Source organism: Branchiostoma floridae, chromosome 13 (assembly GCF_000003815.2).
Source record: "Branchiostoma floridae strain S238N-H82 chromosome 13, Bfl_VNyyK, whole genome shotgun sequence".
NCBI lineage: Eukaryota > Metazoa > Chordata > Leptocardii > Amphioxiformes > Branchiostomatidae > Branchiostoma > Branchiostoma floridae.
Window position 1 is genome coordinate 5,238,203 of NC_049991.1, and position 12,359 is coordinate 5,250,561.

Below are 12,359 nucleotides of genomic sequence, written 5' to 3' on the forward strand. Positions count from 1 at the left end.
CATCCATCCATCCATCCATCCATCCATCCATCCATCCATCCATCCATCCATCCATCCATCCATCCAGCGACATCCGTCCATCCATCCATCCATCCATCCATCCATCCATCCATCCATCCATCCATCCATCCATCCATCCATCCATCCATCCATCCATCCATCCATCCATTCACTCACTAATTCATGCACGCACACACTCATTCATTCATTCATTCATTCATTCATTCATTCATTCATTCATTCATTCATTCAATCAACTGAAAAATATTCAAATCATTCAAGAAGGAATGCCAAATTATTTATGAAGCAATAATGTGACCTACAACATTATTGACAACAAGTCAGAAGATTGAAATACATGTACGATGAAAATAACTATCATGATTATGACAGAAATTTAAATGAAAGTTGACTAAATGATTGTGTACCTTCTGTGGTCCAAACCCAGGACAAAGAGCCAGGTCTTCTTTGGACGCTTTTATTATCCCTTCTATAGACTGCAAGAAAATTGGCATATTTTCAATCATTGTAAAATTTACATATCTTATACATATTATGAAATTCCAACATCTACTTAAAATATACTGCAATGTAAATTTCATATACTGTTTTTGTATATAATCTTTATTCTTGCTCACCATGGTGTAGCATTTGTCAGTTTAGAATATTTGTGTTGACTGTATCATATAATACATTTATAGTAGATATAGATCACTCTATTGACAGAAGCCCCAATCACGATTCTAAGCAGGTACAAGGGCAATTTCCCATTCCTAAACTGTATGTCAATCTATTGACCTAAGTTGACAATCACAAATCAAAGTTAAAAAGTCAGCCTTTTAAAGGAATATCTTCACATTTACAGTCTCCGATAAAGATATCTATCCCAATCAGTGACTCTACCAGATTGCAATGTCTACCCTTACACAGGGCTTTAGCTAGCGTTCGTTTTTCCATCAATTGACAGAAATTTGCTGCCTGAGACGGAATTTTTTTAAACAAATTCGTCAACCTTGACGGACAAAAATTCTTGGTGGAAGCTACAGGCGGCTTGGGGACGCTGTCCACGGTCGGAAAGCCACACACTGTTTGTTTTGCTATTGTTATGATTGTTGACCTAGTGTGTCGGCGCCCTTTTGCATACGGTAATCTCATTAAAAACCAGTTTTTCAAGGTCTCAGTTCCGTCTTTCTAACTTAATTTTCGCGAGTTTCGCGACAATGGGAATCGGCTGACGGAAAAAAATTTCGAGCTGGCTAGAGCCCCGACATGTACATTGTGTATTATGTATATGAAGCTTGCTGCCTCCAAAGAAGAAACCTATTGTATTGTACATAGAAACATAAGATAGACAAATAGAATGGACATTTCTTTTTAGGTTACTAGTGTCACATCTATGTATCAGTCTATACTCTATAGACTAATGTACCTTCATTTACGTTATCATATCTACATTATCCTTTTCCAATTAGCCTATGGACATGAGTTTGCAAATAAAGTTAATATGTACTTACCCTGAATGTTGTAACAAGTGTGGACACATCGGTCTTGTTCACCGATCGGATGGTGGTCAGAAAATCTGTCGCCTGTAACATGTGTACTTGTTATCTGTAGGTCCTCACTGATGTATACAAAAATCATCTACAAATACACGTACAAGGCAGTCAACAATCTCATTGCACAGCATACTTAAAAAAAAAAAAACATTACAAGAGGTCACAACCAGCGCTTCCACACCTTAACATGCAAAGCCGAAACACACAGGGCAAGCTACTTCACCCGCACAGTTATAGAGTGGAATAGCCTGCCTGAACATCTGGTAGATGCCACTTCCATAGAACATTTCAAAGCCGGGGTAGCCAAGCATTATGGCTACCCTAGCTCTGCCCAGCTGTAAGACCCAGTCATGCCCTATAGCAAGATAACTTGTACAGCACAGCAGCGTTATTTTTGTTTGTTGAATGGATTCGTTCTCCACTTCACTATTTCGTCTCACCACCACCGGTTTGCTAGGGCATCCTCACTCCCCTGGGCACAAAGTCCCGCGAGGGGCATTGCCCAGTATTACGTAGATGTAGATGTACACTTAAACAAATCTACAATGAAAATCAGCCAAATTCAGTATAACTACTGTTTGGCGCAACTCACCAGCTTAGCAGGAAAGCAGCGCAACAGCAGCTGGTTACAATACACTAAACGACCTAACCTTTGCACATCTGACTGCAGATGTTGTAAGAAGCCATCTAGTGAAGATGCTGCTAATGTATAAAGTATTATCAAAAAGAGTAGTGGTCTAATCCAGTTCAAGCTAAAGGGTTCAAGTTCCAGTCCAACAAACTTGGTATCATGAGCAGTCAATTTTGAGCAGTCAAATCTTACAGTCCAGTATTAAACAGGTCATAGTTCAGTACAAAACTGGTTTGATACGTCTAAAGGCAGTTCAACAGTTCTGCAACACAAACAAACAATCAAGTCACCTTTGAGAGGTAGTCCTTGTCAGTTTTCTCCTTGATCAGATCTGCAGGTTTGCTTTCGTAAGCCTTGTATGTCTCCAAATACTTCCCTGCCTCTTCTGCACTGTGAGTAAAAAAGCATGATTGTAAAGCTATCTGCAGTTCTATCATTGGATCAAAAGGGGGAGCTACTAAATTCTACCATGTAACTGACCTTCAACACAAACTGGCCACTGACGTTTAGGCCATAGATTTGATTATTTGGATGACATTCCCACATGAATCTATTTTTGGCCGTTTCCATAAAAACAAAAGTTTCCTACCGTACTGTAAAGCATACAAATCAGATTTTTCCCTTGAGTGAGATCTTGATATGCTTGTTTACAGTAACTTTTTACAGTCATGACATGAAGCAATGGTTAACATAGCAAGATAGAGGCAATGATAAGAATTCCATTGCTGGAAGTAAAAATGCACATAAAAGTGACTTTTGAAAAATTGGTTCGGGCAAGTAAATGTTCTATGTGCTTGTCCGATAGAACAAGTGAATTTTAGAAAACTTGTCCAACTCTGAACAGTCATGTAGAAAAAGAATTCTTAATCTTTTTTTAAGATATCCATGTTAAGGACTTTGCTATCTTAACATATGACTTACATAGGTGCTTACCTCCAAGCTAAAATAAGAGTACAATCTGCCAGGATACACATCTTTGCCAGCTCCTTTAATGAGTGATGAGGGTCAGCCTGTGATAAGAAAGAAAACATTACAAGTCAATAAAATGCTTATTTCTCTATCACAATAAAAGTGCTGGTAGTGTCTGTAGCCTCTTAAGTGTCCATAACACCTATAAGTGTACTATCCGTACCCCCGGTAGTGTCCGTACCTCTTGTAGTCTCTGTATACCCCTAGTAGTGTCCGTACCACTTGTAGTGTCCATACCGCTAGTAGTGTCCGTACCACTTGTAGTGTCCATACCGCTAGTAGTGTTCGTACCCCTAGTAGTGTCAGTACCCCTTGTAGCGTACGTACCCCTTGTAGTGTCTGTACCCCTTGTAGTGTCCACACTTCAGTAATGTTCGTACCCCTAGTAATGTCTGTGCCACCAGTAGTGACTGTATGCCCAGTTGTGTCCGTACCCCCGGTAGTGTCCGTACCCCCGGTAGGGTCCGTACCCCCAGAAGTGTCCGAACCCCTGTAGTGTCCGTACCCCCAGAAGTGTCCGAACCCCTGTAGTGTCCGTACCCCTTGTAGTGACCGTACCCCTTGTAGTGACCGTACCCCTTGTAGTGACCATAGCCCTTGTAGTGACCGTACCCCATGTAGTGTCCGTACCCCTCGTAGTGACCGTACCCCTTGTAGTGACCGTACCCCTTGTAGTGTCTGTACCCCTTGTAGTGTCCGTACCCCCAGTAGTGTCCGTACCCCCTGTGGTGTCTGTACCCCTTGTAGTGTCCGTACCCCCAGTAGTGTCTGTACCCACTGTAGTGTCCGTACCCCTTGTAGTGACCGTACCCCCTGTAGTGTCCATACCCCGAGCAGTGTCCGTACCTCATTAGGCTTAATGTATGTATGAACACTCATATCGAACTGGGTTGAAAACTTCCTCCTCTGTATGATCAACTGAACTGCACATACTCTACTACTCACCACGTCCACCTGTACCAGCAGTATCCTGAGCATGTAGCTGCGGCCCAGCTGCTGCAGTCGGTCCTGGATGTAATTCGGGTGCAGGTGGTGGTACCGCAAACTGTGGAATGGCACATATGTCACTACACACAATATGGAAAGCAAGGTAGCATGTGTTCCACAAGGAATAGTCCTTGGACTAAATCTCTTCTTCTTTCATTTTTTAAAGCACAAAAAGTAGACAAAACTACTTCTGATACTTTTACTGTTAACTGTTACAGTGATAAAAAGAGCTTACTTATAATATGATGTCTTTATGCTTATAATCATGAATGTACTATTTTGCAGACAACACGAGCATTAAGTTAAGCTATACACTTACTTCTTTGAATATTTCTCAAGACTTTTTTTGAGAGACAAACACATTTTATACATCCAAAATACTGCACTATTAATAGATACTGCAGTGAGGGTCTCATCATGCAGAGCTATGGACCAATTAGATTACTTCATTCAAGTAAAATGCAAAATAAACAACAGCATAAGAATGGCTATAAAACTAATAAGGTTGCCCATTGGTGCAAAATTGGGGAAAATCTAAAAACCTTACCTTAGGAACAATGCGCAAGAAGTCTTTCCTAAGACGTAGTCTGGAATGACATCTCCAAACTCCCAGGCAACATTTCTGATATTCTTGATGACTGGGTTCCCTTTCTAGGTTATGATATCATAAAAAAAGATAATGATAACTTTCATATCAGTCTGGTAGATTACTCATTGTATTAATGTATATAATGTACTACTGTAAATGCATTTAACTTTTTTTAAAATTTTAAGTTCGCTGTGGTTTTAAGTTTGCGGTAGCAACATGCACTGTAGTCTCCTACTGCTATGGAACAATGTTCGTGGTGGTTTCAAATTCTGCACAAACATTAAACCACCGCGAAAGTTTCTGCATTTACAGTATTTCCGATACACCTTTTGACACATGCATGTACAATTAAAACTAATTCAAATTAATACTACCTTTGAAAAGTACAAATAAGTTATGTACATATGTCATAACACTACTTGCAAACATGGCTTGTATAGATCATGGTCTACAGTACAAGGGGAAATTTATGCAGATAAAATCGTAACTTTGCAAATATGCATAAAACTCACCTGTCTTGGATTGATAACAATACTGTTCAACTTCGTTGTTCTCGGCACAGCAGGTCCTCTGAAAAACAAAACAATAAAAAAAATCATCTTTTATAATCACTTCCTGCACTAAAACAGAAAACAAGAATTATATGAATAGATGAAAGTATTCTCTTGAAAAAAAAGTCACATATTAGGTACTGTTGCTCTTAACAACTATTGTGAAATGTACAAACATTTCAAAATTTAGTCCTTACAAACTGTGCATACAATGAACTAACAGGTTAACCCCTGTGGCATCGTCAAAAAAAGCTCTTACGCCTTTGCAGCAGCGCCCCCTACGTTGCAGTGCTCTCCCTCAGGAAGACCAAAAACATCCAGAAATGTAGACCCAGTCCTACTTCTGGCATTAGGACCACTGCTACTACCGCCGGCCAGCATGGTACCACCTAAACTGTCCCTGGCGTCAATACCGGTAAAACTCTTGGAATCATTGCTTGTTGATGGTACTGCGTCATATTTCGCCACCTTCGACGCTTGTGGTTGGCCACTTGTTGAAGGACCATCTGAAGTGATTTTGCTTGCGAGATTTGCAGCCGAAATATTATGTTGGTTTCTGTTTGTGACACCATTGGAAACACTTCTTTCTTGCTGTGCTGAAGTTGTTGTAACAAAGGATTTGGAAGTTCTAGAAACGTTGCCCTTTGATGTGTCGCCTGTAGAACTGAGCGTGGTTGTAATAGTGGTCGCAGCATGTTTGTTGTTGGCAGTTATAGGCCCCTTTCTGGATGCTCCAACTGTCTTTCCAGCTTTAAACAAGGACCTAACCTAAAGAGAAAGAAGCATTCCAGTGCACGTGAGGAACATGTATGTATAAAATATAAATGTATCAGCCTTCAGGTGAAAAATGCTGACTATTTTTAGTCATATCTATTATACAGTAACAAATACAAATGTATAGGACATATTAATTATGAATACGTGTAATGCATATCGACCACGTTAAACAGCCTCATTACTCAACACATTGGGTACCTGCCTATGGCACTGGCTGCAAATACACCCGATATTATTATTATTATTATTATTATATCAAACTCCTTGAATTCAATCTCATTTGTAAAAATATTTATGTTTGAAGTTTTGCTCCATATCTAAGTTTTCCTTTTCCAAATATCATTGGCCTGTTACATTATATAAAACAAATAAATATTGTTACCTTATATGCATGATTACTTCAATCTATTGTTGTGATATATCTACAAAGTTGTTGTCTCTGTATACTAGTATTATTCCTACATACATGTATGGGGCGGGGGTATACCCCTTCCCCCCTCCATGCAAGCAGTAATATTGCCTTTTTCGTTAAGAAAAGTCATTTTTCTTACTGCAAGGCATACAGCTATATTTCAAACCTCTAAACTACTGTTGACTAAATCATAAAAACATTACCGGTCCGCTAGTATCATCGTAAACGTCGTCTAAATTTGGAATGTTGAATTTCTTCCCGCGGTCAGCCATCTTGATTTACGTCATTAGGTCAAAGTTCACGAGCAGAGGTTCCTCCTTGGTTCGTGACGTCAAAGACATGACGTCACTAGCTAGCAGGTGTTTGACGCCGGTTGGAAGTCTGCCAGATTGTACCTTACATTACATACTACAAAGTTGTACTCTAAAGACGTCTTTGTTTCCGTAGAAATTGCATTTTTTTTTAGTTGTTAACTAAATTCCATGCACAGAATTTGCAGTGCTATCATTGAGAGAAGGGTCAGAGAACAATTGCAAATGTACGAATTTGCAGAAATGTAATAACTTTGGTAACTTTTGATATTTCTTATGAGCGCACATAATTTAACGCTCTTATAATTCCTGGAAGCTGTTGTATAGCCTTGTATATGCATTATCTGGTAATATGCCCTCCCAAAAGTACCATTTCATCCTGCACGTGACAAAACTTTTGTAAGGTTATAATCAGAGATTATAATAATAATATCGGGTGTATTTGCAGCCAGTGCCATAGGCAGGTACCCAATGTGTTGAGTAATGAGGCTGTTTTAACGTGGTCGAGGCACCTCCTCGAGCACGGGACCCCCGTTTTACGTCCCTCCCGGAAGACGATTTCGTGGAAAGCTTCGTGAGGCTACAGCAATCCGGACGTCCTTGGTTGGTCTCCCATCCAAGCACTGTCCGGACCGCGCGTTGCTTAACTTCCGAGATCGAGGGATCGGGTGTACCAACGCGCCACGCGGCCGTAGCAACTAACAAATGCAGTGTATGGCCAAGGAGGTATCAAAACCTCGAGCTCCTTGGTATGGCGTAACACTAAGTACTTTTGCAGTATTGACTAGATAGCTGGCGATGAATTTGAAGAAAAAAGTTATAAAAAAAAGTAACTGACTGATATGATACTATTGGAAGGAAATCTGTGTGTGTGCATGAGCGCGAGTACGTATGTACATTTTGTGTACATGTGATGGACGGCCACTCTCACGAGTATGGCAAGTCTGTGTGTACATGTATGTGTGTGCACGCGCGTGTAATATGTTAACGTTATGTGTGCAGGTGCGTGTCATGATGTGTGTGTGTGCGTGTGTGCGTGCGTCCGTGTTGTACTAGTACATGTACCGGAAAATACCATTGCTGTTTCAAATAATTTGTCGCATCACGAGCGTTTAATCCATTTCAGACCCCCACGGGAAAAATACACGCGTAGTTTTCTGACAGCTACACCGAACACTGATTGCTTTGCTGGATCTTCCTTTCCCAGCTGAACAAAGCTTAAACGCATGAACACAACCGAACATACCGGCGACAAGAAAATAGCCCAAGAGAAGACGCCATGTTATACATTAATGACTTCTTTTCTTGCTGTGCTAAATCGTGTTTATAATGCTGCAATTCGTTCCTCATAAAATGGGACTTTCGTCAATTAAGCCAAGACGACTTAGTCTGGAGCGAAACGTTAACGTTCTAAGATTTGGGTCATGCTTATGACAACCGCTTCGCTTCTTATACACAACGGGCCAAAGGATCGTCTGATTACGTATTGATTGCTTTCAGGGACGGCTCAGAAACGACTTCGGGGTATGGAGTAGAAACCGTCTAGGACCCCTTTCTTGTGTATAAATGGATTACTACCAAAGAATGCACGTTTAATGTAGTTATACATTACGTTTAGAAAAGGGGCTTTCTTTTTTTTCGTTATTTCATTACCTCTGCATTTCGTCCGTTGATTACGATTGGATCTCCCCTATTATGGCATAAGCAGTGACCTTATTACGCATAGGAACTGATCTAATTGCAATTCTTAACGGTATACGATCGGAAGACAAGATAGCCTTGGGCGTGGGTTTAGTCCGTTTCTATGCTGTATATGGCGCTAGAAAGATTGTACAATGTCTATGTCAAAATGTCTATCTTAGTAACTACAGTGTACAAATACGATCATTTAAAACTACAACTTCCTATATACATAAAAATGTTAAGAAAGCGTTTTTCGTCCAGAAAACCGTTATGGTCGCTTGGGATTCAAAAGGATGATTGAAAGAATCCGATTGGTCAATATTTGATGAACAACACAGTGAAAGACACACTAAGCTAGACACGACCTAAATCAAATTGACCTTTGCACCAAAAAAGGTTTATTAAAATAATTTGATCACAAAACATTACACACCGTTATTAAAGGTCCCTGTGTCTTTTTAAACAAGCCCAAATCAGTTTATCAGTTCAAACTATATGGAATGTGTCTCAAAGACTGACTGTGTGATTTTGCAAGTCACAAAAGATAACCTAAACAAATGACATTGTTTCCCCCTGTATCTACCATTTGCATTGAGGTCCCTGCTTGTGAATGAAACTCCACCCCTTCAACATTTAAAGTATTTCTGTCAATCTATCCATTGACTACAGAGGATAGGAGATGGGGGGCAAGGAAAATACATTTCACAATACCCGTCCATAACAAAATAATATACAGGTAGCCATAATAACACTGTAACAGTTCTCTGTGATATGACGAAATTTTCATCCTGACCAATAGTGGTACAGCAGCCTGAACCAATCATATGCTCTGTAACATCTAACCTCCCATTGGCTGTTTGCAATCACATGACCATGACTTAAGTATTTCTTGCACATGACGTCACAGCCACCATATTGGATGGTTAAACCTGGAAGTCATCAGGTAAACTTGAATTTGTCATTAGAATTCCTCAGCAATCATTATGCCATACATATGCAAATTTATGTAAATGAATCTCTTCGGTTTAAACAATCAATATGCCTACTGTGACATCAGGAGCAAACTTCCTATAGGTTATCTCCTCTTATTCAAAACAAACACATTATGTACACATTTGACTCCACTCAAAGTCTTTCAATTGGTCCTTTCGACAGATAAAGTAATTCAAGTAGTCTACAATCTTTACATGCACTCGAAGGCACTGTTTGACAGTAAGATACTGCAGATTTCTTTCTTTTTTTTTACCTTTTTGCTAGCTACACACCACACGCTTTTATCAAAGTCGAGCATACATAAATACATAATCAAATCAAAATTAACAGAAATCGGCAACAATTAAGACAAATCATAGAGCAAAATAATTTAAGGCATCATCAAAGCAATTGCACTACGTTGGATCTGTGGGTCTAATCTACTTATAACACTGCATTCTTTTCCAGTCTTTTTTACAAAGTTACAGAAGAGTCAAGTATTTTACTTTTCTGTTTGTTGCAAAAAGATGGGAAGGAGTCTTAAAAAGGAAAAGTCAAACTAATATTCACTTTCACTAATTAATGTCCCAAACACATAACAGAAGAACAGAGATACACTCAAAATGAAATTACCAAGTAACAAAAATACCCTGAATAAAAAATATACACCAAAGAGACAGTAGGAAACATTTACAAACGAAGAGTAGAAATCTCCATCATTTTGAACCTAAAACAGCACCTTTTTTTCTCTCTATCTGTACTTTGTGTGGAAAATTGAGCTGCCTTGAGTTCTGACTTATTGTTATGTTAGAAAACCTGGAAAAGTCGGCACATAGTCGCCCTATCTCTCTCGTTTAGTTATTTCCTGAAATTTGCATAAGAGATGTTTCTGTATAGAGAGGAGTCCAGGCTGATAAGGGCCTCTGCTGGTAGTGATGTGAGCGGTACCAGTTTGGCTTGGTTGGCGGGGAGTTCCGTTTCGTCGACCCAGACATCGGGTAAGACGTTCTCGGGGACCCACCGCAGTAGAAGTTTCACCTGTCCGCTGGGCTCCACCCTCCTCCCTAGCACCTGACTACGGAAGACGACATTCTGACCGCGCCCCACCGTATCCACGTACGTCATCATATTGAACGTGACGAGCTTCTGGCGAATCATGTCCATGATCCGCGTATCGAAAAAGTCCTCGGTTCTCACAATGGAGCCTCGGCGACGGAACCGCGTCTTCTTCCGTTTCGTGCTCTTGCTCGGACTCTCGTCCTTTTTGTTTGGTGTTGATTTCGGGGTGTTGGGCTCCACAAAGTGAGTAGGCACGTGGCGGGCTAGTCCTCCCTGAGAGGCGAAGGCCGCGCGGCATCCCTCTATCATGCACTTGAACGGCCTGTCTCCGCTGTGCTGTAACACATGTCTACTTAACCAGCTCCTGCTGCGCGCGGGCATGTTATAAACACGGCAACCCTGCCACAAACACACCACCTTCTCGCCCTCCTCGCGTACATGCACGTTGGACAAATGGTCCGCTAAATCGCTACTACTAGCTACGCTTTGGTCGCACTGTTCCCACTTACACGCGTACGAGTTCTGGCTCGCGCTCGAGTTCTGGTCGTTAGCCGACGAAGAGTGGCTCGACTGGGTTTCGTCGTCCATCGTCATCCGGCTGTCTTCGGAATCTTGTTGACTGTTGGTTTCCTGCTGGCTCTGTGACTCTGGTTTCTGACCAGACTGTACACTTATGGTTTCTGCTTCTTCCTTGACACTTTCTCCTCCTATTTCAGACTGCGATGGTGTTGAAGTACCATTTGTGGACACATTTTCACTTGAATCTACAACTGTTTTTGTTGCTTCCTCTCCTTGAAGTGTGCCGTTTTCCATTGTCCCCTTTATAGCAGTTTCTTTGCTTGTTGTTTTGGAATCCTGTTGGACAACTTCCATACATTCTTCTTCCACCCTGTGGTTAACTGTTGACGCTGTCTCGAGTTCCGCATTTTCTTTTCCTTCCTTCTTATTTTCAACGTCATCATCAGTTACTATCTCGTGTTTAACACAGTTGAGTTGCAACGTTTGGTTTGCGTTTTTATCAGGTCCCGAGCTTCTACGGTCTTCGCACGACGAGGGTTGGACAGCATTCTCGCAACTTATTCTGTCGGAAGAGTCTATATTTTTACCTGAGATACCGTTGTGTTGTTTGGAGGTAGTAGTAGTAGTAGTAGATTTGCGTTGGTCAACTGTGGTGGTGGTCACTCTCCCTTTGGTTGGACACTCCAGCTTCTGTAGGCTGACCACTGCTCGTAGATTGGTGCCCGGGTGGTGGTGGTGGAGGTGGTCAGTGTCCGCAGTAGCCCTTGATGTTGTGGACAGTTTTTCCCGTAACCTTGTGGCTATCCTGTTGAAGGCTTGTTCGCCGGGGCTCGGGGCACTTCCGTGGTGGTGGTTCGACCCAAGACTCCGGCTCCTCTTGTTGCGGGTCCCGTACGGCGACGCATCGGTCTCAGAAAACCGTCGGCCGTGCTTTGCTGAAAGAGGAGGGATCGTAGCAGCAGTGTTTTCCTTCAGCCTAGCGCTAACCCGGACCGGGGAGGTCGGTAGCGGTGGTTGGGTGGGTTTCTTTGTTCTCTGTCCACCCACCCTCCCCACAACCATACCGCATTCCTCCTTTTTTTCCGGTCGAATATCCCTCGAACGCAAAGTCCTTATTTCCCCACTAGGCACCTTAGATGTAGCCACGCTTCTCTCGCGAGCCGAAAGTCGCTCTGAATGCCTCAAACACTGGGAATTGTCCAAGTGTTTAGATCGCAAGGAATGTTCTTTTGGCCTGGAGTCCGCCATTGTGACTGAGTGAGTGAGTGATGAGGGGACAAAGGTCAAAACTAGCCTACTCGACTTCTGGTTGGTTTACACAAGGATGGGCATGATCATGTTTC

The 12,359-nt window shown here is 41.6% G+C and overlaps 2 protein-coding genes across 3 annotated transcripts in view; both read right to left on the reverse strand.

Moving 5' to 3' along the window:
• The window catches only part of LOC118429471 (DNA excision repair protein ERCC-1-like), a 7,505-nt gene extending 657 nt beyond the window's left edge, over positions 1–6,848 (reverse strand). For both annotated transcript variants that reach the window (XM_035839961.1, XM_035839960.1), the window contains exons 1-9: positions 6,676–6,848; positions 5,543–6,051; positions 5,245–5,302; positions 4,691–4,794; positions 4,102–4,201; positions 3,121–3,197; positions 2,478–2,577; positions 1,515–1,586; positions 429–497 (exon numbers count right to left, since the gene is read on the reverse strand). In XM_035839961.1, the coding sequence (XP_035695854.1) occupies positions 429–497; positions 1,515–1,586; positions 2,478–2,577; positions 3,121–3,197; positions 4,102–4,201; positions 4,691–4,794; positions 5,245–5,302; positions 5,543–6,051; positions 6,676–6,744 (1,158 nt within the window). In that variant the 5' untranslated portion in view covers positions 6,745–6,848. The remainder of the gene's footprint in view (positions 1–428; positions 498–1,514; positions 1,587–2,477; positions 2,578–3,120; positions 3,198–4,101; positions 4,202–4,690; positions 4,795–5,244; positions 5,303–5,542; positions 6,052–6,675) is intronic.
• A 1,990-nt stretch (positions 6,849–8,838) lies between these two features.
• Positions 8,839–12,325, reverse strand: LOC118429085 (zinc finger protein AEBP2-like). The gene has a single exon (XM_035839453.1). The coding sequence runs from the start codon at positions 12,262–12,264 to the stop codon at positions 10,297–10,299; it is 1,968 nt and encodes a 655-aa protein (XP_035695346.1). The 5' UTR covers positions 12,265–12,325; the 3' UTR covers positions 8,839–10,296.
• Positions 12,326–12,359: the final 34 nt, after the last annotated feature.

Bases quoted from the DNA above. Each gene is read 5' to 3' on its own strand.
- LOC118429085 (XM_035839453.1), bottom strand. From the start codon at position 12,264: ATGGCGGACTCCAGGCCAAAAGAACATTCCTTGCGATCTAAACACTTG.